A 26,079-nucleotide genomic window follows, 5' to 3' on the forward strand; every position below is an offset into this window, starting at 1 on the left:
ACATTTTGGGGGGCCGGGCATGGGCCCAAAGAAGCTTCAGAGAGAGGAGACAGACCCTGCCCAGGGAGAGATCATGTTCATTTATATATAAGAACACTGTCCTGAAACATCAAAAGTGTATATTATGTAGCAGAACTTAAGTGCTTATTAAAAAAAAAAAAAAAAAAACACCTAGGGTGCCTGGGTGGCTCAATGGGTTAAGCCTCTGCCTTCGGCTCAGGTCATGATATTGGGGTCCTGGGATCCCGCATCAGGCTCTCTGCTAAGCAGGGAGCCTGCTTCCTCCTCTCCCTCTCTCTGCCCACCTCTCTGCCTACTTGTGATCTCGCTCTGTCAAATAAGTAAATAAATTCTTAAAACAACAACAACAACACCTAATGAAATAAAAACTCAATTTCATCCAAACAAATACTGGGCAAGACCACAGAGGAGAGCATGAACAGGGTCGTAGATGACTCCTGTGTGCCGCCTCCAGCTGAGCTAGACACAAAGGTAGGAAGAGGGAGAATGGGGCATGGGGTCCCCAGGCCTCCGCAGGCCGTGCAGCAGGAGTGAGGAGACCATGAGGTCACGCGCGTGCTGGGCGCCATCAGCACAAAGACTGACAAGGCCCGGGCCCGCCCAGCAGACTGATAGGACTGTGGTTCCCAAAGTGGGCTTCTCGAGCCCTGGGGGTGCTGGAGAATGTCTTACCAGGAGAGCAGCTGATGGGCTCTTTCTTAGTTCAGGTATGTTCAGGCACAGAAACTGGCAAATTGTACATATTGGCCTCCCGGAAGCCCTTTCAGGGGGTGTATGGGCGAGACTATTTTCATGCTACTACTAAGCTATCATTTGCCATTTTTATTCTCTTTTCCTGAGCATACAGTGGTGCTTTCCAAAAGCTACCTGATGTGTGATACTGTGACACCTGAACGCAGGAGTATCACATATGAGAACCCGGCTGTCTTCTGTTAAGCCCAAACGGAGGTGCAAAACTGTAAAACAGTGACACTCTTCTCACTCATTTTTTTCTTTTGGAAAACGGCTATTTTTCATAAAAATGCTATGTGTGCTACCATATAGTTGGCTCATTATTATCTTCAAGTAAATTAAAAAAGAAATGTATTTTTTAAACTCCTCAGTTTTTAAAAAAGATTTATTTATTTATTTATTTATTTGAGAGAGAGAGAGAGCGAGAGCGAGCATGAGTGGGAGGAGCAAGGGGAGAGGGAATCCCGGGTCGACTCTGGGCTGAGCGCAGAGCCTGACATGGGACTCGATCCCACAACCGTAAGATCATGACCTAAACCAAAACCAAGAGTCAGACGTTTAACCAACTGCACCACCCAGGCACCCTTAAACTCCTCACTGTTCATCTCAAATTGGTAAATACCGATAGCTATAACCCACATAAACAACTCAGAGGTCCTCAGTTTTTTTTTTTTTTTTAGACTTTATTTTTTCGAGTGGCTTTAGATTCACAGCAAAATTGAGCAGGAAGTACAGAGATTTCCCAAGACCCCCCCCCCCCACACATGCACAGCCTCCCCCACCATCAACGATCCCCAACAGAGAGGTACATTTGTCACAGCTGATGAACCTACATTCATTCATACCCATACATTGGGTAGGGGAGGAAAACCAATTTCGCCTCTACTCTTCTGAGTTCTTAGCTGAGACCTCTGTGATCACAGACAGATTAGCAAGAGAAAGACAACCGGAAGTTTAACAACACATATAACTCGTGTATTCGTGGGAGATACCCACGGAAAAGACGAGTAGCTCCCTCAGGTGGCTTGGAATTCAGGCTTGAATACCATCCTAAGAGGGAAAGGGGAGGGGAAGTAGGCCTCTTAGGGGACAGCAAATAATTTTTAGGAGAGATAAATGGGCCCTTAGAAGTCTGGGGGGATGTGTGATCGCTTATGACCAAGTTTGTCTGAGTATCACCTTCTAGTTTCTTCTCCTGTGATGAGATGCTCTTCCCTGTTGATGAGACTCCTGGAGAGGTGGTTTATAGTAATTGGATTCCCTTTGCAGGATCTGTCTTTAGGCAGATAAGATGTTGTTTTAGGACAAATACATGATGACATGTCTCTACCGCTGCAATATCGTACTGAGTATTTTCAGTGCCCCCAAATCCTCTGTGCACCTCGTATTCATCTCCCCCTACTCCATCCTAACTCCTGGCAACCTCCCATCATTTCACTGCCTCCATTATTTTGCCTTTTCTAGAATGTTCTATAGTTGGAAGTGTACATTACATAGGCTCTTCAGATTGGCTTCTTTCACTAAGCAATATATACTTAAGATTCCTCCACATCTTTTCACAGCTTGATAGCTCATTTCTTAGTAGCGCTGAGGAATACTGCGTTGTCAGGATGTACCAGCGTATCCATTCACCTACTGTTGGACATCTCATTTGCTTCTAAGTTTTGTCAGTTATGAAAACATAACTGTAAACATCCATGTGCAGGGTCTTATGGGGACATTGGTTTCCATGTCCCATGGGTAGATACCAAGGAGGGATTCCTGCATGGTAAGACATGTTTCGTAAGAAACTGCTGGGGGCGCCTGGGTGGCTCAGTGGGTTAAGCCTCTGCCTTCGGCTCAGGTCGTGGTCTCAGGGTCCTGGGATCGAGCCCTGCATCGGGCTCTCTGCTCGGCGGGGAGCCTGCTTCCCCCTCTCTGCCTGCCTCTCTACCTACTTGTGATCTCTCTGTCTCTGTCAAATAAATAATTAAGAAAGAAAGAAACTGCCAGGCTCTCTTCCCAAGTGTTGCATTCCCACCCGCTGTGAGTGAGGTTTCTGTCCCTCCACATCCTCACCAATATTTGGAACCATCAGCGGTGGGGATTGGGCCGTCCTAGTAGGTGAATAAAACAACATTTGATGTGGATCACCTTTTTATATGCTGACGTGCCCCTGCCTGTCTTCTCTGGTGAAGTATATTTTGGATAACAGTCCTTTATCAGATGTGTCTCGAAAATATTTCCCCCCAGTCTGTGCCTTGTCTTCCCATTCTCTTGACAGTGTCTTAGGCAGAGCAGAAATTTTTAATTTTAATGAAGTCCACTTTACAAATTCTTTCTTTCATGGTTTGTGCCTTTGATATTGTCTCTAAAAAGTCATGGCCGTACCTCAGGTCATCTAGATGTTCTCCCGTGTTGTCTTCTGGGAGTTTAATAACTTTGCATTTTACATTTAGGTCTGTGATTCATTTTGAGTTAGTTTTTGTGAAAGGTGGAAAGTCTACGTCTAGATTCACCTTTTACAAAAACTAACTCAAAATGTTTTAGCATGCTGATTTTCAGTTGTTTTGCCACCATTTCTGAAAAAAAAAAAAAAAAACTGTCTTTGTCCATTGTATTGCCTTTGGTTCTTTGTCAGAGGTCAGTCGTCTATATTTATGTGGGTCTATTTTGGGGTTCTCTCTTCTGTTCCATTTATCTGTCTGTCTCTTCTTTCACCACTACTACACTATTTTGATTATTATTGCTTCGTAGGAAGTCTTGAAGTAGGGCTGTGTCAATCCTCCAATTTTTTTCTCTTCCTTCAGTATTGTGTTGGCTGTTCTGGGTCTTTGGGTCCTCAGTTTCAAGAGTCTAAAGAGTGGGAGGGAGGGTCCTGAGACCAAAAAGTTTGAGATCGGCTGTTGTAGAGAAAGAGGGGCACACAGATGAGTGTATTGAATTCCTCCATTAGGAAAGAGGATAGAATGCAGTGGGCCGGGGAGGGGGGAAGCGGACTGAGTCTTGTCCGTCTTACTGCCCCGTTTTAGGAGCTGAGCAAGACTGTGGTGTTAGAGCACATCTCTGAGCGTCCAAATTTAGATGCTGTGTGACAGAGACAAGAGCCTGGTCTCAGAGAGAATCCTAGAGGGGTGTGGGACATGAATTGTTGTCTTCCCTTGGGACCAGAGAACGCTGGGCAGATGAGGAAGGTTTGGAATTGGTGTTTTCATTTCTCCGGAGAAAGAGGAGTCTGGGACATTAAGGTTGTGCACCTGAATCCAGTCCCGGGCCTCTTCATCTTCACAGTTAAGACTTGTTAACTCTAAGAGTAAAGCAGGTTAAAAGGGGAACAATCACATCTTGGTTCTCTGCCCCCCTTGAAGTTCTGCAGGAAACATGCAGAGAGGAAAAGGTGGGGCTTTGGTCTCAAACCCCAGGATTTAAAAAAAAAAAAAAATCCCCTCTTCTGTGGATCTTCTCCAGAGAGAAATCTTTATTTGCTGATCTAAGAGGCCAGTTGCTTTCTCTGCTCCAGTCTTGAGGCCACAGCCCAGGCTCAGACCACTCCGGCACTGGGCGGGGCTGGCAGCTGACTCGAGCCAGGCCCGGGGCTGGATGGCTCCCATTCCCGCCTGCACTGTCCGACACGCAGCTGCTCTCAGGCTCGGCTGACCTCATGAGCTGCAGGAGATTCTTGAGGGATCCCGAGAGCAAGCCAATGCAAGCAAGCCTGAAGGCCAAGCCTTCCTGTTCCCTAACCACGTGGAAGGATGTCACTCCCAAGGACCACCCTCGATGGCTCCCAGCCTTTAGCCACATGCCGGACTCTATGAAAGCACCGCTCCTGGCCCTGGGCCCAAAGTAACAGCATTCCTACTGGGAAGGCAGGCCTGTGGTTAACTGGGGAAACCGGTGGGTTCAGAGGGTCTGCAGAGGTCCAGAGATCAGGTGTCCATGCTGTTTTATGGGAATAAGGTCCAGACTTTTCATCAGATTTCAAAGACGGGGAAGTCCTTCCTTATAAAAAGTTAAAGGGTCACCGCGTTAGTGGGCAACACTGGTTAGAGCTGTCCTATTGTGGATTTGTCAGAGTCCATTCGGTCACATGAATTCCACAAACAGTTGATTCGTTCTCCATACCCAGCTCGGGTCGGGGCTGAGGGCTGGAGACACGACCATGAGTAATACCAGGGGTGTTCTCTGTGTCATGGAAGAGCACAGATACAAATCAAATACTCACACAAATGCATGTCTAATTTAAAATCAAATGTTCCTCTGAATTTTAGAACCTGGTTCTATGATAGATACAACAGTGGATTTTAGTTTCTGTTTTTGTGCATTTGTTTATTTTTGAATAGGTACTATATTCATGTTCAAAAATTAACCGTCCCACCACCACCCACCTACCATCATCCCTCAGCCACTCCCTGGAGGCCACACATGCTTCCTAGACATGAGTGGGTGTTCTGCTGCTCAACGAGGGTGGAGGAAGGGGAGTGGAGAAGAGAAAGCTTACCTGAGGTTATGACACTTGAAATCTGAATCATGAATGTGAAGCGAAGAAGACTGGAAGGGGACAGGGGAAGCATTCTAGGTAGAGCCTATAGCTTATGCAAAGGCCCTGTGGCAGGAGACGGCTTGCTTTATTAGAAGAATGAAAAGAAAGCCTGTATGGCTCAAGTGCAGAAAGCAAGGGTAGGAGAGGTCCAGGATGCTTCTGGGTAGAGAGGATGCAGTCTTATAGCTCTCTTAGCATTGTGGACTTTCCCCTAAGAGCCTGGGAAGCCACTGAACAATGAGAGGAGGTAACCTTCAATCACAGTTGCATTTTGCATTTTGCAAATGTTGACCTGGCTATAGTATGGAGAATGGATGGAGGGGAAAGCAATTAATGGGCTTGTTTAGTTCACATGAGAAATGATGTGGCTTGGCGGTGGCGATATATATTGCAAGAAACGTACTGGTATACAAGGTTCTTCCGAAAAAATACTAGCAAAATCTTTGTTTCCATTCTCTCAACTGAGCGGAGGAAAATCACATAACAAGAGTCTGTTAGAATGTAGTTAACACCTGGCTATATTGGGTCCAAGCGTGTGGCCAGACTGACAGGATAATTTAGCATCCTGTAAGAGGCTGATGGGCAAAGGTCTGAAGTCTCCTAAAATCTCGTTAGAAGTCTGGTCCAGCCTCCTGCCTGAGCACCCCAAAGACATCTCCCCTGTGCGGGAGCCCCCCAGTGGCCGGAGGTTGTTACTGTTTGTTACGAAGTCAACAGACCGCCCACGGGGGTGATGTGCAGTAAGTAGGGAACAGTAGTTTTGATGTCTACACACTCGGTTTTCCTCCTCTTCTCCTGCCCGCCCCCTCCCCGCAGAATGGCTTACTCTGAGGAGCAAGGAGGTGTCCCCTGTGGTTTCATCCGCCAAAATTCCGGCAACTCCATTTCCTTGGACTTTGAGCCCAACACAGAGTACTGGTTTGTGGAGCAACTAGAAGAACGCTACAAATGTGCCTTCTGCCGCTCCGTGCTGCACAACCCCCACCAGACAGGCTGTGGGCACCGCTTCTGTCAACACTGCATCCTGTCCCTGAGGTGAGTGTGGGGGGACCTGCCGCTCTGGGCTCAAGCAGTTGGGTGGGGGAGGGGCGTTCCTGGGACCCCAGTGTCCAGCGCAGCCACTGGACTGGAATGGTAGCTTTGGGAATTGCTGTGGTTGACCACAGAACCGTGAACACAACGAGGGGCTCTGAAAGCCTGAGGAATCATGTTTTGGTTTTTGGTTTTTGGGGGTTTTTTTTTGTTTTTTTTTTTTTTGCCATTCGCTTATTAATAGTCACCTTTCCCCCCTTTTTAAAAAGGAAATCAAGGGTAGTGAGCATACAGGGTTCTGTTGGTTTCAGGTGTACAACATAATGACTCAAGAATTCTGTACATGACTTGGGGCTCCTGACAGTCACCTTTTCTTAAAATGTAGACCACACCTGTTTGCATGAGAGGGCAGACCTGGAGGCACAGTCTGTGTTGGGAAAGGCCCGCATTTCACAGGCATCTTCCTGGTGGTGGCTCTGACTTTTCCTTGTCTAAGGGAAGAGGTGGTGTCCCATCCAGAAAGTGTGCCTCGGTGGGCACACTGTCTGCTTCGGTGCAGCTGTAAAACCTGGGTCCTGCCATTCTGAAGGAGGAGACCAAGAGAGATATGGAAGCAGGCTCTGGGGGCTTATTTAGGGCTCTAAGTAAGTAAGCTGTCTTCTGCCAGGCTTGGGAAGGGGATTATCTCAGCCCATTCTTGTCCCCTCATGGGGTTGTCCATTCAGCACTTGTGTGTTCCAGGCTCCTTACTAAACTAAGCTCTATGGCACAGAGAGGAAGAGCTGGAGGTCCAGGGTGACCAGGACCCCGTCTCTGCCCCCTAGAATGTTCCCGTCTAGTGAAGGTACAGGGTGAGAAGCACTGGCAGAGGACATTGAACTCTGTCTGAGGGACTTACTCTTTGACCTGCATTGTGGGGAATGAATGGGAATTTTTCAGCAGATTGGGGAGGTGCTGAAGATACAATGGACAGATGGGAGAGAGATACAGCCTTTCCTGGGGTAGGGAGTGGAATGGTGGGAAGATGAGGCCTGGCCTGCTCAGGGGTTGCTCAAAGGGATCAAGCATGGCTGGAGTGCTGGGGCTGCTCTTGGAAGAGCTGTTGAGATCAACTCTTAATTTGGCTCTATTTTTATTTTTCTCTCCAGAGAATTAAATGCAGTCCCACTCTGTCCTGTAGATAAGGAGGTTATCAGATCTCAGGAGGTAAGAAAATCCCCGCTTTGGTCTAGCAGTTGACTGGATGATGGAGAAGCCAGTGTCCTGGGTTGAACTGGACATAGAGGTTGGAGCAGTAGAGGGGGGGAGGGAGGGGCCCTTTCTTAGAGTGCACGTTCCTCTGCTGTGTGGTCAGGTCAAGCGTCACTCCTGCCACTGTTTCAGAGCTTTATTGCCCCCCCCCCCAACCCAAACTCTCCTCTGTTCTCTCCTTACCCCCTTCCTACACCAGCTCCAGGTGTACTGAGTTGCTCGGAGAAATGAAACATCCATCCTGTTTCTTGGAATTCACTTTCTCCTCTGGTCAATCTCTAAAACTTCCTTCCATTATTATTATCTCTGACAATAACTTTATTAGGATATAATTCACAGGCCGTAAAATTTACCTTTAAAGGGTACGTGTTTCTTGGGTATACACCCAGGGGTGGAATTACTGGGTCATGTGGTGGTCCTTTTTAGGGTCGAATGGTCACTCTATGTGTAACATTCTGAGGAACTGTCAGACTGTTTTCAAAGGAGCTGCACCATTTTACATCCTATCCAGTAGGTTGTGAGAGTTTTAACATCTCTAGATCCTTGCCAAAAGTTGTTACTGTCCGTCTTTTTGATTATAGTCTTTCTAGGGGATACCTGTTTTGATTTTCATTTCTCTGATGATTAATGATATGGAACATCTTTTCAGGTGTTTGTCCATTTATGTATCTTTTGGTAGAAATGCTTGTTCAATTTCTTTGCCCATTTTTAAAAAGATTTTATTTATTTATTTGACAGACAGATCACAAGTAGGCAGAGAGGCAGGCAGAGAGAGAGGAGAAAGCAGGCTCCCTGCTGAGCAGAGAGCCCAATGCGGGGCTCAATCCCAGGACCCCGAGATCAGAACCTGGGCTGAAGGCAGAGGCTTAACCCACTGAGCCACCCAGGTGCCCCATCTTTGCCCATTTTTAAGTGGATTATTGGTCTCTTATTGATGAGTTCTAAGCGTCCTTTATATATAGATACAAGGCTCTTAACAGATACATGATTTGCAAATATTTTTCTCCCATTCTGTGGTTCGTCTTTTCACTCTCTTGGTGGTGTCCTTTGAAGCATGAAAGCTTTTCACTTTGATGAGGTCTTACTTGTCATTTGTTTGTTTTGGTTGCTTGTTCTTTTAGTGGTGCATCTAAGGAACTGTTTCCTAACCTGAAGATTTTCCCCCTTAAAACTTCCTTTTTTTTAGGGGTGGAGGGGCAGAGGGAGAGAGGGAGGATCTTAAGCAGGCGCCAGGCTCAGTGCAGAGCCCCACCTGGGACTCAGTCTCACAACCCTGAGATCATGACCTGAGCTGAAACGAAGAGTTGGGTGCTTAACCCACTGAGCCACCCAAGCGCCCCTCCCTTAAAACTTCCATTTAAGCTCAATTTTCTTCCTTTACAGTTCTGTTGGAAGACGTTCAAGCATCACCCCTCCAGAAAGCTCCCTGAACATCTGATCTGATGTACATGCTCTTTCTCTATGTTCTTTTTTTTTTTTTTTTTAGATTATTTATTTGTCAGAGAGAGAGAGAGAGAATACAATCAGGAGGACTGGTAGAGGGAGAAGGAGGCTCCCTGCTGAGCAGGGACCCTGATGGGGGACTCCATCCCAGGACCCTGGAATCATGACTTGAGCTGAAGGCAGACACATAACTGACTGAGCCACCTAGGCATCCCTCCTTCTCTATGCTCTTATGTTGTATTTTGCAAATGCCTAGCAGAGGACAGTGCTGTGTTTGTGTGTGCCTCACCCACTAGATCAGGAGTTGGCATGGTTGGCGTATTACAACATGAGATCTGCTGGGACAAATCCAGCCTGCTACCTGTTTTCATATGGCCTGTGAGCCAAGAATGGTTTCTCTATAAATCATTGAAAAAAATCCAAAGAAAGGTACCCAGGAACTCTGCACTATGTTTGCAACTTCTCTTAAGCCTTTGAGCTATTTCAAAACAAAAAACTTATTTTAAAAATCAAGAGAAGAATAATGGTGATACATGAAAATTACATGAAATTTACATTTCGGTGTCCATTAATAATGGCTTATTGGAGGGGCACCTGGGTGGCTCAGTGGGTTAACCCTCTGCTTTTGGCTTAGGTCATGGTCTCAGGGTCCTCAGATCGAGCCCTGCATTGGGCTTTCTTTCTCTGTCTGCCTCTCTCCCTACTTGTGATCTCTCTCTGTCAAATAAATAAATAAAATCTTAAAAAAAAATGGCTTATTGGAACACAGCCATGGATATCCATTTCAATATTGCCTACAGTTGAGCTGAATAGTTGCAAAAGAAAAGGTTGTATCGTGGCCTGCAAAGCTGAAAATACTTACTATCTGACCCTTTACGGAGAACGTTTTAGAACGTTTGCTAACTCCTGGTGTGCCCTGGAATAGCAAAGTCAGTACAGCCTCAGTGACACTACCTGATGACTAATACAGACTTTTACACTATGACAGGAAGCTACTGAAAGCGTCACCCTCCTCCACAGCCCACCTTCTGACCTTTGAGCATACAAGGTCAGGTGCACCACGAGATTCTCCTGCAGCCTACTGCACGGAGCATTGAATTTCCTGACTTGCGTGTTTAGTGGCCTGTTGGAAATATGTATCTGAGAAAGCCTCTTCTTTGATGGTGCCGAATCTGATATTTCCATTCCAACCATTGTCTGGAAGTTTCTACCTGACTGTTGAGATGTATTTGAAGACTGAATTAATAATAGTTTCATTCACATTGCTCTGAAGCTTTGGAGTGTATGAGACCTATTATGTTTCCTTCTTAGGTGTTCAAAGACAATTGCTGCAAAAGGGAAGTCCTCAATTTATATGTGTATTGCAAAAATGCTCCTGGATGCAATGCCAAGATTATTCTGGGACGCTACCAGGTCGGTATTACTCATGACCAATAAATTTGCCTTTGTCATTTTTTCCAGTGGTATGTTGAACAGCTTTATGTGACAGCTCCTGGGCTAAGCATGGTATGGGATTCATTAGGTTCCTTTATTGCCAGACAGGTAATACATTTGGCTGCAGTCCAGCCCACCAAGGGCTAAGGTGCGAGTGAAGAGGTCCATTTCATTTGGAATGCATGGATGGCACACTGTCGGCGCTAGACCTAAATTGTGGGTTAGGGGTCATTGATCCAAAGACAAGATGCGGGACATGCAGGGCCCAAGGACATGTCATGTGTGGGGAACTGTGAAGAATTTGGGGTCCTCAGGTGGGAGCCACGGCAGTCTGCAGAAAGACATGACTGCAAGGGTCCCTGCCGGAAAGTACTAGCAGGTGGTGGGTGGGTGGTTCCCAGCAGCCGTGGGCCGTGGCCTGAGAGTCTGTGATCTGAGGCATGTCACGCAGACCAGATCAGAGCTAGGATGTGGTTTAAAGGTGAAGCATTGGTATAAGCTACAAACACACGAGGCGTGGGGGGAGCAAGGGGGTGTTAAACTTTCACACGAAGCTGCCCTACCTGGTTCTTCCATCCAGCTGGGGAAGCGGGAAGCTTGGTAAATGCCAAACTGGAAATGGGGCAACAGGGCTCTGCCATGGCAGGCCCATATCGAGTTTGATCACACTGTGCAGGGAGAAGAACCAGGCATCTCTAGCTTCCAGAGCATGGCTTGGAGGCAGCTGAAATTTTCCTCTCCCACCCACACATTTTTGGAACACATTTCAGGTGATTCAGTCTTTTCTCCACCTTGCCTCCAAACCCCTTAGGCACCGAGCTTCTAAATGTGTAGATGCTTTCCCTGTTAACCCCAGGATTTATCTGGAAGTTCACTGAACTTTCTAGAACTTTCTCATGTTTTGATAGCCAAGCCCTAGAGCAGGACCTCTTTTCCAACTTTGTGGTCACGAAGCCTGAGCAGGAAACGAGGCTCAAATGGACCATCCAGCCATCAGCTTTTGTAGCCCGATCATCCGCTTCCAGAGAACAGTGGCTGGTTTCTTTTTACCTGTTTTCTCCTGTGCTTCCGCTCGTTTCTGCCCCCAAGCTGCACCCCTGCTTGCACGGTGAGGTGTAGGTTCTCCCGGTAGCGGAATTGTGATGACTGTTGACTGTGTCAGCCGGTTGGAAGGGTGGCAGCGGCGAATTTTGGAGAGATAGGGATTTCAGTAGTCCCTCTTTGTTTCTTATTGCTAGAGGCAAAGGAGAGTAGCTGTAATATTTATTTCCCTCCTGCAGAAAAACTGGTTGCTTTTTCTCGCCTTCAGGAAAGGGGTCCTCAAACTCTTCTGTCAAGAGCCAGTTAGTAAAATGTTTAGACTTTGCGGGCTGTACAGTCGCTGTATCCACCACCCAACTCAGCTCTTCCCTCTGTCCCCCTGCTTTTGATGACTTTTTAGCATCACAGTAACTTGCAAAGGTCCACAGGTTTTATGAAAGTATACGTCTTCCTTTTAAAAGTCTGTACCAGGAGAATATTAGAATGAGCAGTGTCCGTGTCATTGTCTCATACTCTGGTGAAACCTATTTTCTGAACACAGCCTGACCATTCCCAGCTTCTCGTGGGCCTATGATCCTGTCTGTCTTCCGTCTGCTTTTCTTGGCCCTTCTAGAACAGCTGCCCTTCCTCTCTGTTGTCATTTCCCTTCCTTTCTGCACTTAGGACACGCCGTGCTCTTCTTCCCTCTCCCCCCTCCGTCCTGGCACTTGCCATCTGCTGTGCAGAGATTAGCACTTGGTGCTGGCGGTGCAGAAAGAAATTAAGTATGTCCTTGTAGAACAGGTAGATCCCTCAGCAAGCCTAAGGAGAATATTCGGGAATTAATCTGAGAATCTGAGCTAACGGATAGTCTACACTAGACTCCCCATGCTTCCTTCTCCAGCCATCTTCCCTGTCCTCCCAACGCCTGTCGCACAAGGCCAGCTTGGCCTCCGTCTGCCCCAGCGTCCTCCTCCCTCTCCAGGCGTCCAGCGGGCTCCCCGTCCCGCTGCCCCCGTCAGTGGGGCCCACTGGCCTGTCTTTTCTGTTGCAGGACCACCTCCAGCAGTGCCTGTTTCAGGCCGTGCAGTGTTCTAATGAGAACTGTCAGGAACAAGTCCTTCGGAAAGATCTGAAAGAACATTTGAGCGCACGTTGCCATTTTCGAGAGGAAAAGTGCCTTTATTGCAAAAAAGATGTGGTAGTAATCAATCTGCAGGTAAAAAAGAAAGAAAGAAGGAAAGAAAGAAAGAAAGAAAGAAAGACGAATCATCTTTATGGGACTAAATTCTACCTGAGTGGTCACAGCGAATCAGGACATTACTGAATTTGTTTTTGTACAGAAATAGATCTAAAGAATTATCTGAGAGTTCTGTAAGAAACAAAACACCTTCTTGTTGGTAGGACCCTACTCCTTTATCATTGACAGAAGCATTGTTTGAGCACCTGCTGAGTGTAAGTGTGCAAGGAGCGATGCTGGGTGCTGGGTCACAAGGAGGTGACGATACTGTGTCCTCAGGCCACTATGATCTGACTGGAGTGGCAGGATGTAGGCAAAGGAAGAAGGCATGAGGTACCTTTTATATGTACCAAAGGAGCCATACTGATGACTCCCATAGTCTGCCTCCGGAAGGCCTGTGCCCTCTGACCTTCTTTTGGAATAACTGGAAAACTGAATTGAATTCCCGGGAAGGAAGCAGCCATCTTTAGTCCTTTCTGGAACTAGGCTCTACCTTCCTAGGGAGGGTAAGCCACATAACATACATTCCCAGAGACACAGCATAAACACTCTGAGGACATAGAAAGGAACCCTGGAAGCAAGGACTGGCTCTGTTCCATCACCCTTTCTCTGTTTCAGTATCATGAGGAAAACCTGTGTCCCGAGTACCCAGTATCTTGTCCCAACAAGTGTTTGCAGATTTTTCCAAGAACTGAGGTAACCGTAAATGATTCTCTTAGTAGATTCTATGTACGATAACATTTTAGTAACCGCTGTGGTGTGTGTGTGATCAAATCCCACAGGCTGAGGCCCACGGTTTAGAGAACACCCACGATAACCCCTTCCCTTTTTCCGGAGAGTTCTTCTCTGTTTGTATCGTAGCTCTCCCTCCACCCGGCCTCAGCGTGGCTTCCCCGTTCTGTTCCCTCCCTCCTTCCCAAGCCACCGAGGGGCTCTCTCAGGCACCCGGAGAATTGGGGATGAATTTTGGTGGCACGAGGCTGTCCCTTTCACAGGTGGATGAGCACCTCGCTGTGTGTCCTGAAGCCGAGCAAGACTGTCCCTTCAAGCACTACGGCTGTACTGTGAAGGTACGGGATGCCTTTTTGTTTCTGCTTCTACATTCAACTGTGGAATTTGTTGGGCAGGTTTATTTTACTCTTTGACCCCCTTCAGGACGCAGAAGGACATTCACTATGGAGGAACTTTAAGACGGGCCGTGATACTAGTCAGAAGTAACAGAGAAGCAGAATCTGTAGGAGATAACGTATCTACATGTAGACACATACATAGAAATTTATTTTAGGAAATTAGGTTATGTGATTGAGGGCACTGGGGAATCGGATTATTAGCAGGGCAGACCAGCAGGCAGGAGTTTCTGTGTGATAGGTTTTTTTTTTTTTTTTTTTTAAGATTTTGTTTATTTATTTGACAGAGATCACAAATAGGCAGAGAGAGAGGAGGAAGCAGGCTCCCTGCTGAGCAGAGAGCCCGATGCAGGGCTCGATTCCAGGACCCTGATCTGGGATCATGATCTGAGCCGAAAGCAGAGGCTTTAACCCAACTGAACCACCCAGGCGCCCTTCTATGTGATAGTCTTGAGAAATGCTGCTTCTTCAGGAAACCTTAGTCTTGGCGCTCAAGGCCTTCAGCTGGTTGAATGAGGCCCTACCGCACTGTGGGAAGAAATCTGCTTTGTTTAGAGTCAGATGATTGTAAATGTTTATCACATCTGCAAAATACCTTCACAGCAACATCTAGATTAGTTTTGACCAAACAACTGGGCACCATGGCCCAGCCAAGCTGACACATAAAATTAACCATCCGGGTAATTTTTCTAATTCTGACTCCACAGTCTCAACCAGATTTTGAGACTTTCTGGAGTCATTCTTCTGATGATTATAAATCTTGGTTTTCTGGTACTCTTGGTCTATCACCAAGTATTTTGAAACAGAAGTGATTTGAAATCATGTTTTAAAGTGTATTTTATTGCCTTAAAAACCATTACAAATATTTTTCAGTAAGTTGTATAAAACAAATGAAAAAGAAAAGAAAGTTTGATTCCTACCTCCCTTTAATACATTCCAGATGGGTCAGCATTTCAGACATTAAGAGATATAATGCACTGTATTATTTTATACTTTGTGTGCATCTAAAATTACTCCAAGTAAAAAGTTTTTTTTTAAGTCTTAAAAATACTAGAAGTAAAGGTGAGAAATTTTTTTTATTCTTAAAATAAAGGTCTTTCTTAGATGACTGACACAAAACCAGAACTAGAATTTTGATGCTTAACTACAAATACTTGAAACTTTAATGTGATTTCTGAAAAATACCATAAATAAAGTCAAATGGCAAACCACAAACTAGAGGTAAATATCTCCAACATCTGACAAAAGACAAAAAGGGCATTTTCTTTATATACAAACATTCTTACATGTAAATAGCTTATTTAACTTAATAGAAAAATAGGCAAAGGAATATATGAGTAGTCCCAGAAAAAATTCAACTGAGTAATAGATGTAAAAAAAGACACCCCATCTCACTCCTAAATAAGTATATATTATAACAAGAAATACAACTTTCACCATCAAATTGACAAAGATTAATACAATTTATAATATCCAACTCTTTTTGAGGGCAGTTTGATTACATATATATGAAAAGTGAGGGGTGCGTGGCTGGCTCAGTCAGTGGAGCATATGACTCTTGATGTCAGGGTCATGAGTTCAAGCCCCATGTTGGGCTTACAGATTACTTAAAAAAAAAAAAGTAAATAAGGATGTCTTTATTTAAAAAAAAAAAGTGAATCCACACATTGACTTTATAATTCTATCGCTAGGAATTTTCACAGATACTCTAAGTACACAATGATTACACATATACAAATACCCTCACTCAGAGAAATTTTCATAGCAAAAAAAAACACCAAAAACTAAAAACCTGTAAGCCCACCACTGAAGTGCTGACTATATAATTCTATATATTTATATTTTGGAATATAATGCATCTGATAAAAAGAATAAGGTATGTATTTTTAAAAACTGAATATGCTTATGATCTCATTGAGTTAAAAGTGTATACATATCGTCGCTGACTCTGGTGAATGAGAGACTAGGGAATTGGGGGTGGTGTTGGGGAGAAGGAGACTTTTGTTTCTCATTCTATATCTTGGTGTATTGCTTGACATAAGCGTACATTTATTTTAAAAACCTATATGAAAAAAATGTATTTGTGAGAGCCTTTTAAAGAAATCAGTGAAGAGTCCATACCTTTTCACATATCAAACCTGTGATTATCTTGGCTGCAAAAAGGATAGGTTTACCTTTTTAGCGCACAATTTACAGAACTGCTTTCCAACTCTAGAGAGATCTTGACAGTTAGTTCTAAACTCCCAGTTGGGCTGTCCTCTAGAACTCTCCTCAGTACCAAAGCTGAGGATGAGATTTGTTCTTCTCTGGACGGGGGGCCAATCCTAAACTGAAGAGAAACTGATGGTAAATGTACGCATAGGTCCACAGGATCACCTGGAACACCTAACATTTGCTTTTACTAGTAATATAGGCACTTTGCAACTCAGTATTTTAATGATTAGGGAAGAAGTCACCCTTTATTCTAGCAAACATATCCTTGGATTTTTGAGGGCAACAAATTTGTGCGGACTGAAACTGCCATCAGGTTGCATACCTTTGGCCTTTGGTAGAAGGCAGCATGGAAATGTGTGCTCTGTAGGAGACAGAACTCACTTGGGCTTGACACTGATCTGAAGCTAACCACCCAGGAGATCAGTTTTATGGGGGACTCGTTGAGAGATGATAACCATATGTAACCTGCAGTCCTAGATTCCTAGCGCACAGAAGGAGATCCGCTTTGAGAATTTGACCGTGGCCCAATTCTCTGTTTCTGTAAGTTTAAAATGGTCTCATAGATACCTTAGAATCCTAGAGCTGGAAAAGGGACCAGGAGGGGCTATTTCTTCCTGCAACCCACCTTTAGACAAGTAAGCAGAGTTGTCACACTTCTATGTTAGTGGAATATTCCTCCACTACCTTGATTTTTGGAGTCTTTCAGCAGCCTGACTTCTTTTCCTCTTCTTCCTGAAGGATAAACGGGGGATCCTGCAGGAGCACGAGCATTCAGCCTTACGGGACCACATGCTTCTGGTTTTAGAAAAGAACTTCCAGTTAGAAGAACAGGTAACTATTCAAGGGTTCGCACGGAAAGGGAGGCAGCGCAATTGTTAGGATTGGTAACTGTTGGTATTTTTATATCCTCCTAGGTTTCAGTACAAGTCAACTGGAGGTAGATGTTTTTCTACTAAGTGGCCAGGCAGACTCATAGGAGTATAGAACACTAGAACTGGAAGGTGCCTTTGAGATGTTTGGGTCTAACCCTCTCATTCACCAGATGAAGTGACTAAGCTCAAAGAAATGTTGATGTGTTTGTAACTTGTAAGTGTTTGTAACAAGTTTGTAACTTGTAAGTAACTTGCAACATTGAATCGCAAACCCGTGTCCCCTGATTCTCAGTCCAGTGCTCCGCAAGAAATACTGTATTTGCTCTCTGCAGCCTAACCGCATGCCTTGTGGTTAATGTTTGGCACCTGGTAGGTGATGAGTAGGTGTTTGATGTTTTGGAATTAGACCAGTGTTACTCTGAAACAATAGTTGACAAATCTGTTCTAGGCATTATGGGTTATATATATTTTGCAGTAAGTCTTAACTCCTGCCTCGGAGAAGCTGGGCAGCCCGATGGTGCACACAGAGCTCTTTATTCACTGAGTTGGGATTAGCAAGTGAAATTGTGTGTGCATATGCCTGCCACAGTCGCTGGAATATTCATCATGGACCTCAGTAAATGCTGATTCGGTTGAGTAATTATTATAAAAGTTAATTGTTTTGTTAGAACATCTCAGAGGATCAAACTTCTCAAGCCCGTGTCAGGAAAGAGGGAGCTGAATTCTACTTTTGCCAGTCATTTTCTGATGTCTGGTTCTGTATTAAAGGAGGTATGTGAGTTTCAAGGTCAGATCTTGGAGAAAATTGGGAAGACCAGTTAAACTGTGACTTTGGTACAGGGCACTCTGCCTGGTAACCATTCCCAATATTTTCTGTACCACTCGCCCCATGCATCCATCATCATTCATTCGTTCAATAGGCACCTGCTGTATGAGGTTAGTTGCAGGCATGAGGTTAGTTGAGGTTAGTTGCTAGAGATTCTGACTGAAGGAGGACACAGCTTGCACGACAGTGCAAATAGATAAGATGTTGTGCCCCAGGACACACTGTGGCTCAGTCTGGGATACGGAGGCTGCAGCATTTTCCTCTGTGGGAGTTGGGGAAGGCTCTTCAAGGGAGCACATTGGAGTTTCACTTTGAAGGAAGAGAAGATTTGTCAGCCTAAATGTTGTGGAAAGAGGGCATTTCAGAAGAGGAAAGACAGGGAGGCATGAGGCTGATGGTTCAAGGAATGGGGGTTTTGGGGTGGCGAGGCTCCTGAGTGTAAGCTGGGGGAGAGCTGGAGACTGGTATGTTGGGTCCACATTGCAGTGGCCTTCTGTGTGAGCTAACAAGTTGCAGATACTACGCATTCGATTATTATTCTATTTTTAAAGATTTTATTTTTTTATTTGACAGATAGAGATCACAAGTAGGCAGAGAAGCAGGCAGAGAGAGAGAGGAGGAAGCAGGCTCCCTGCTGAGCAGAGAGCTGGATGCAGGGCTCGATTCCAGGACCCTGGGATCATGACCCGAGCCCAAGGTAGAGGCTTAACCCACTGAGCCCAGGCGCCCCCATTTGATTATTTTTTTATTCATTCATATTCTGCCTTGTTCTCAGAAGGGATTTAAGGGCCAAATGTTTGTCAATAAGAGGAAGCTAATAATGGAGGTTTAAAATGGGAAAATACAGATTTCCTCCACTATGGAAAAGCAGAGCCATCCTATGAAACTGTTCATAAGCTGAAGGGGTGTAAAGCAAAGAAGCAGTTACGATTTCTTAAAAGTGGAAATCCTTTTTGATTTTTGGTTAGTGAGAGCAGGTGCTAACATTCATCTTTCATAAAAGCAAAGTGGCATTATGTGAACTTTTGGATAGTTGGGGTAGATAAGGACCAGTACGTGGCCACCTAATTATTTGTTTGGCTTTAAAAAGTAAGCTAGCTGTGGGGCACCTGGGTGGCTCAGTCTGTTAAGCGTCTGCCTTCGGCTCAAGACCTGATCTCTAGGTCCTAGGATCGAGCCCCACATTGGGCTCCCCGCTCAGTGGGGCGTCTGCTTCTTCCTCTCCCTCCGCCTCTCCCCCTACTCATGCTCTCTTGCTCTCTCCCAAATAAATAAATAAATAAATAAATAAAATCTCAAAGCAAAAAAAAAAAAAAAAAAGACAGCTGGTCATAACATAGAAGATGGATAGAGGGAGAGAGAGTGTGAGGACAGGGGACCGGGCCGCGGGATGCTGTACTAACCTAGACAGTGCAGCGGGGGAGCCTGGCAGTGGGTGGGGTGGGGACTCCAGAGCCAGGACACCTGCTTTCAAGACCTGGCTCCTTACTTGCCCTTGGGTTTGGACCAGCTGCTTACCCTCTCTCTTTCCTGTCTCCTCATTCATAAAACGGGGCTGTGGTGAAGGTTAAGTGAGCCAATATATTTAAACTCCGTTGAGTCCCATTATCATAAGCAGCTCAGTTATCATATGCCATTATCGTAAGTGCCATTATCACACAGCTTGCCTTAGGCGAAGGCAAGCTCCTGCAGCTGGCGGTGCTGGTGGTGATGGTGACAGTCAGCCGAGGCGGTGTCTGTGGGGATGGGGAGGGCACGGGGAGAGGTCAGAATGGCAAGCTGTAAGTCTAGAATAGGTGGAGGACATGGTACTTATTACCTGAAATGGGCACTACCGGAACAGGAGGAAGAGGAGAGGAGAGGGTGAGGAGAGTAAACACCGAGGTTTACTTTCCATCAGGGAGATGGGTCTGCTGTGGAGGCGGAAGTCAGCTCTCAGGGTCGACCTGGAAGGTTCCGGGGCCAGAGATCACACGGTCGTTGCAGCCATTTGTGTATTCTCTTATAAACGTGTATCAAATGCCCTCTGGGGGCCAGGCACTGTGCGAGACTTTGGGGAAGAAGAATTGAGTGAGATGTAGCCTCAACAGTTTAGTGGAGGAAAAGGAGCGAAACAACCCCAGAAAGCAATACGGGTAATGAGGGTAAGTTTCGTGCTAGAGTGTGGCCAGGGGGTCTTGGAATTTGACAGACGACCTAGCTTGGTGGTACCGGTGAGGAAATATTTCTGAGAGAAAGTGCCCTTGAGCGGGGACTGAAAAATTGGTGGTTTCTAGATGGAGAAAGAAGCATCGGAGGAAGCAGGACCCAATGGACAATGGACGTGTGTAGTCTTGCTGGGCAGGGCACATGTGGGACGTGGTTGGGCAGGAGGCTGAGAAGGTAGCCAGGGGCAGATCATGTAGGGCGTGTAACTAGCCTCATAGTCAAGGAAGAGGGGGCGGTGACAAGACGACATTCGTCCCTCCATATTACTCTGGTTGCGGCATGGAGGATGAATTTGAGGAAAACAAGACTAAAGAAAGGGAGAGCATCGTTCATTCATAGAATCACTTAACAAATATGTCTCAAACACCTGCTGATGCCGGGCACCAGACCAGTTCCTAGGGTTACAGTGAACCGTGGGACCCGTGTCCCAGTTCCCATAGAGTTTCCCTTCTGGAAGGACCATGAGGGATGGTGTAGGACCAGTTGGGAATCTGTGGTCACAGCCCAGGTGAGAAATAATGAAGGCTAAAACAGGCGTTGAAATAAGTTGAAACAAGAAGTGGATATAAGAGTCGTGTTCGTTTTGTTGCGTGTTGGAAGTCGAAGTTGGTAAGTGTTGATGACTGAATGGATTAGGGTATATGAGAAGAGCCGTCTCGGCTCACACTAAGGCTTTGGTTATTTCCCTCCAATACGTTACAGATTCTAAGAGCATAACATGATTTGCCTACCACTTGCTAAGCTAGCTGTATGCTGTACAGGTTACTTAAACTCTCTGCCTCTGTTTCCTTGTCTGTAAAATGGCACTGATAGTCATACCCCACTCATGGGGTTCTTTGAGTACTAAAAGAGCTAATGAATATAAGGGTAGGACAGACACTCAGCACATTTCAGCTGTTACTACTGATACTGTGCAGAGAGCATCTATTGTGATGTGGTGATTGGTACTCTGTGGTTGTTACAAGTGCGCTCTGAGTGAATGAAGAGAACCAATTCTGAAAATTTAGTCAAGTGATGTCACTGTCGTTAGATAAACCATCAGAGCGGGTTAAGTATAGAAAAGGCTGGCGAGAAATCTGTGCATCTGTTTGTTTGTTTGTTTGTTTTTTTGAAGTGCCCGAAGATATTATATAGGAGACTCTAAAAATGTATATATGTGTATATATTTTTCTAGAAACACTTTCTTACCTGCAATATTTTCCTAGACATATATTTACATTATTTTAATTTGTATCCATGCATTTAAATGATCTCATTCACATTCCTGTTACTAGATTTCTGATTTATATAAGAGCCTAGAGCAGAAAGAAAGTAAAATCCAGCAGCTAGCAGAAACTGTAAAGAAATTCGAAAAGGAGTTCAAGCAGTTTGCACAGCTGTTTGGCAAAAATGGAAGCTTCCTCTCAAACATCCAGGTGAGAAACGGCCTCTCTACTCATAGCCAAGATTTAGCCTTCAACTGGCAGTCCAAGTTTTTCTTACAACTTCTTAAATGGAGATAATTTCAAATGTAAAGAAAATCTACAAAGATAAGCTAGTGCTTAAAAATGACTGTGTTCTCTCAGATTCGCTCATTGTCAGCATTTTGTCCCATATCTCTGTCCGTCTCTCTGTGTGTTCTTTCTGAACCATTTGAGAGTAAGCTGTGTATATCAGGGCCCTTTATCCCTACAAACTTCAGTGTATTTCGTAAGAATAAAGATCTTCTTTCACATAACCCCAATATTTAACAGTGTCTGTACATGTAACATTGATATAATACTTTTATATAATTTAGGGCAATTGGGGTTGTAATTAATACTGGGCCAGTATTAGTCCTTTGATGGCAAATTCTTTGAGAGAATCTATAGTTCTGCATTTTGCAGTCAACAAAGTGAAACTATTCATTCCCTTGGGAAGAAGATGCCTTAAGCAACACTAAAATATAGCAAAAATGATTTTGCAAATTGTGAAGGTTAAAGAACCATACACACATTTCTGATGAGTATTGTCTCTGTTGTAATTACAAAATTTATAGTGAAAAAGATTTTAAGACATGGGTATGGGTTATATTTTTGAAATGTAGACTCTCCCAAAAATGCAGCCCATGTGTTTTCTATACTTGTGTGTGTGTGTGTGTGTGTGTGTGTGTGTGTGTGTGTAGAAAAAAAAAAAAAAAAAAAAAAAAGGAAATCCCTGCCCACCCAAAAAAAAGAAAAAAAAGGAAATCCTTCCTATGGTATTTAGCTCAATTCTGACCTTTTTCTAACCCAGAAACCCTTCAGAGTTAAGGAACTGAGGGGCAAGGCGGGGTGGGGCTAACACAAGTCTAGTTCTGTTCAATTTCTTCCATCCATGGAGAACAATCACAAGTTCAAGCCCTCCCTCAGGGCACTTCCTACCCCCTCTAGTGCTCTGGCCCAATGGGTGGGTCTCCTTCCAGCTCATTCTCTGCCTTCTAGCAGAGTGGGAATGGATCAGGAGAGTAGCCTCTGAGAAGGCAGTTGTAAGGCAAGGGGAGAGACAACAGAACAGAGATACAAACGTAGGTTAGAGAACCAAATGGCAAGAAATTGAGGGCGGAGTCAAAGTCAGATGAAGAGAAGTTCAACGATTTGGAAGAGGAGCTGGGACTGGGTCGGGGAGGAAGATAGTAAGTTCATCTCTCTGTGATCCTCCCTGAACTTTTCTGGACTGTGCCTTTTTCGTTTCATTAGTGGATTAATTAAATTTGAAATGTTTGAGTTGAAAACCTTTAATTTCAGTGAGTTAATTACTAAGTAACAAAAAAAAAAATTTTTTTTGACATTATGATCCATGTTGTACTGAAAGGCTCTCTCCAGTCACATTGACAAGTCAGCTTGGCTAGAAGCTCAAGTGCGCCAGTTACTGCAGATGGCCAACCAGCAACAAAGTAAATTTGATCTGAGGGCTTTGGTGGAAGCGATTGATACAGTGAAACAGAAAATTACTCTGCTAGAAACCAATGATCAAAGACTAGGTATGTGTCATGTTTTACTTCTCTTTGGATGATTCTGTGGTCTGCATCTAGCCAGATGGAGAGTCCCAGCTGTCCAGGATAAACAATGGCCGAATCTGGTACTTGGGAAACAGAACAGCATGAGACTCTGGCCACTCCAGGGGCGGGGCCGGGGGAGGGTTGGGGGTGGGAGTGACAGTGGGTGATGAGGGGGCGCTGGAATAGGCAGGGGGTGGAAATGGGCCAGGAAATTCCAGAAACAAGGAGTGGTGGTTTTTTAGGAGAGTGGCAAGTAATGAGAAAGCTAAGAGAGAGAGATGTGGTGGAAACTTTAAGTATAGAAAAATATAAAAGGGTTTGGCTCTTTAAAAGCCTTCCAGTGATTAAATAATGAGGCTCACCTTGCTAATGCACGCTAGTTCAATGCTGGGCATCTCCTTTACACTTTGGTGAGCTTCCATTCAAGAGTATGAATTTCTCTACTCTTGCCAAGACACGGGATTTATTGAGCTAACTATTAATACAAAGGGTCCATTGGTGGACAATGAATTTGATTCATCTTTAGGATGTCAGAATTTTATCAGTTCTCTTCAGATACCAGAATTCCACTTCGGGCAATTTCTAAAGACAGCTTTGAGGCCTGTGGTATCTTTTTTTTTTTTTCCCCCCCTTCGCAGTTGTTCTGGAAGGGGAGACTAGCAAACACGATGCCCACATCAATATCCACAAAGCCCAACTGAATAAAAATGAAGAACGATTTAAGCTGCTAGAAGGGGCCTGCTATAACGGCAAGCTCATCTGGAAGGTGACAGACTATAAGATGAAGAAGAGGGAGGCGCTGGACGGGCACACGGTGTCCATCTTCAGCCAGCCCTTCTACACCAGCCGGTGCGGCTACCGGCTCTGCGCTAGAGCCTACCTGAATGGGGACGGCTCCGGGAAGGGCACACACCTGTCGCTGTACTTCGTGGTGATGCGAGGGGAGTTTGACTCCCTGTTGCAGTGGCCGTTCAGGCAGAGGGTGACCCTGATGCTTTTGGACCAGAGCGGCAAAAAGAACCACATTATGGAGACCTTCAAGGCCGACCCCAGCAGCAGTAGCTTTAAAAGACCGGACGGGGAAATGAACATTGCGTCTGGCTGTCCCCGCTTCGTGGCGCACTCCACTTTGGAGAATGCCAAGAACACCTACATCAAAGACGACACCATGTTCCTGAAAGTGGCTGTGGACTTAACTGACCTGGAGGACCTCTAGTCCCTGTGTGGGGTGATGAAGGGCGTGCCGGGCCAGAAACACGGAGGAGGAGACCTATGATTATCACATAGACGGACTGGAGCTCAGTACACATTTGTAGGGGCTTGTAGCCCCTGATGTTTGAAGTCAGTTGAAAAACTTCTCAAGCGCTATCTGCCTTTTACATTTTACTCTGTCCCAGTTTGAAACTTATAACACTTAGACTATCCTCTCATTATTTATATTTTTATCTCTCTTAAAAGATGTCAAGTTTCTTGAAAGCAGGGTCTGGGGCCTCTCTCTTTTACTGGCGCTTGGTATGGTGTCTCAGAGCAGGCACTGTGTGGAATGTTACCGAGGACACAGAGGAAGAATTGAAAATGCTCCAGCATTTTATTATTTGGCCTGTTGATTCTAGACCTGACCATAAGCCTGCAAAAGCCATCTTTCAGGATAGGCTGTGCCCATTACACAGTTGGGTGGTGTGCTTTCAAAGACAATAGGCCTGGTTTGGACCAGACTTTATTTGGTCTAGTGCTAAATTTGTGGAAATTACTACACCTCTAAACATTTTCATTAAAAATCACCAGTGGTCAGCAAGTACAGTTTTGCAAGGCTGCATTAGAACTGGTGAATAGAGAGATTTTCATTCTTCCCATTGATTGTGTAGTGTGCGTGCGTGCGTGCGTGCGTGCGTGTGTGTGTGTAGAGATAGAGTACATACATATATAAATGGAGATATAACCATCCAACTAAAGGTCATATTTTATTAGTTTCAACCATGTGAAAAAACTATTTTCATATATCAGAAAAGGTCAAGTATTAACAGTTCAGTTGAGGTTCAACTGAGGTTCAGTTCAGTAAATATATATGTACCTGTATATGTATACACCTAGTTTAAAGGTATTTTGTAACAATAGTAAGTTAATATGAGGATGGGCAGAATTTAGCAAATGACAGAGAAAATGTCGTAAATGAATAAGGGAAATTTAAAACCTAGGGAGAACACCATGATTATGCCGATGGTATCAAAAGTATTCTCATCCCAAACTGATTGCGAAAAGCAGTATCTCCTATTCTTTTTGAGAGAACTTCTGAATTCACAAATTGGTATGAAAATGGGCATTTATATAAACTTGTGACTTTTCTTGTCGAAGTTGTGAGTACTTTGTGAAAACAGAGATGAATATATTCTTACACATCTGTCCGTGTGGGTCTCTCTACCAGGATGTATATATAAGTCAAAATGAGTCCTTCTGTCTGTTGTTAACCGTAAGCTGATCAAAAAAGTACCCAGTTTTCCTGAGCCGCGTCACTGTTATGCAACCAAGTGTTCACTCACACTCAAGCTGGCTCCCTCGAGTGCGTGAGGGCAAAGTGCCATGGGCCGAGAGCCCCTTAATGCAGCTCCCTCAGGTGTTGACCACGCACCTTACACCTGCTGAACAGTTGAATCGGATAGAAGAAACGTGATTTTTATATCAGTAACTTCTGGAATAATTGGAACTCTCTTAATCTCTTCTGTTAAATTTTTTAAGATGCTAAAGAGTCGTCATTGCAGAAACCATGCCAAAGGCTTAAATTCAAAGAATTTGTTCACAATGGAAGCGTACTAAAGAACCACACTGTAGCCTTTGAACTTGGGTACTAGTGATGATCAATGGACTGACCTCACACAAGCACCGCTCACAAAGCCTGACCCACTAGTTCTGCGTGTTTTCAGTGTTTTTAATCCAGTCCAACTCCTTGGGACTAGAAGATCATATTGTTATCACTAGTTTGAAGTAGCTGGTATGGAAAACATTTTAAAATGAATTTAGCACTTTGGTTTTGTGTTCTAACCAGCTTCTCCACATAAATAGCTTAAGTCATGGCATGGTTTGCTTATGAGCTAAGAGTCCCTTCATCATTGGAGCAGTGATCATGGAACAAGGTATTCCAGAG

General features: G+C 44.8%; 1 protein-coding gene across 5 annotated transcripts in view; it reads left to right on the plus strand.

Annotated features, from left to right (window-relative positions):
* The window catches only part of TRAF5 (TNF receptor associated factor 5), a 45,858-nt gene extending 20,520 nt beyond the window's left edge, over positions 1-25,338 (plus strand). For 4 of the 5 annotated variants that reach the window (XM_059412603.1, XM_059412605.1, XM_059412604.1 and 1 more), the window contains exons 2-11: positions 6,092-6,310; positions 7,456-7,513; positions 10,313-10,414; positions 12,510-12,674; positions 13,314-13,391; positions 13,691-13,765; positions 16,775-16,867; positions 21,217-21,357; positions 22,754-22,922; positions 23,579-25,338. In XM_059412603.1, the coding sequence (XP_059268586.1) occupies positions 6,093-6,310; positions 7,456-7,513; positions 10,313-10,414; positions 12,510-12,674; positions 13,314-13,391; positions 13,691-13,765; positions 16,775-16,867; positions 21,217-21,357; positions 22,754-22,922; positions 23,579-24,156 (1,677 nt within the window). In that variant the 5' untranslated portion in view covers position 6,092 and the 3' untranslated portion in view covers positions 24,157-25,338. The remainder of the gene's footprint in view (positions 1-6,091; positions 6,311-7,455; positions 7,514-10,312; positions 10,415-12,509; positions 12,675-13,313; positions 13,392-13,690; positions 13,766-16,774; positions 16,868-21,216; positions 21,358-22,753; positions 22,923-23,578) is intronic. The other variant, XM_059412607.1, reaches the window with a different exon arrangement.
* The last annotated feature ends 741 nt before the right edge of the window (positions 25,339-26,079 follow it).

Source organism: Mustela nigripes, chromosome 10, assembly GCF_022355385.1.
Source record: "Mustela nigripes isolate SB6536 chromosome 10, MUSNIG.SB6536, whole genome shotgun sequence".
Lineage (NCBI taxonomy): Eukaryota > Metazoa > Chordata > Mammalia > Carnivora > Mustelidae > Mustela > Mustela nigripes.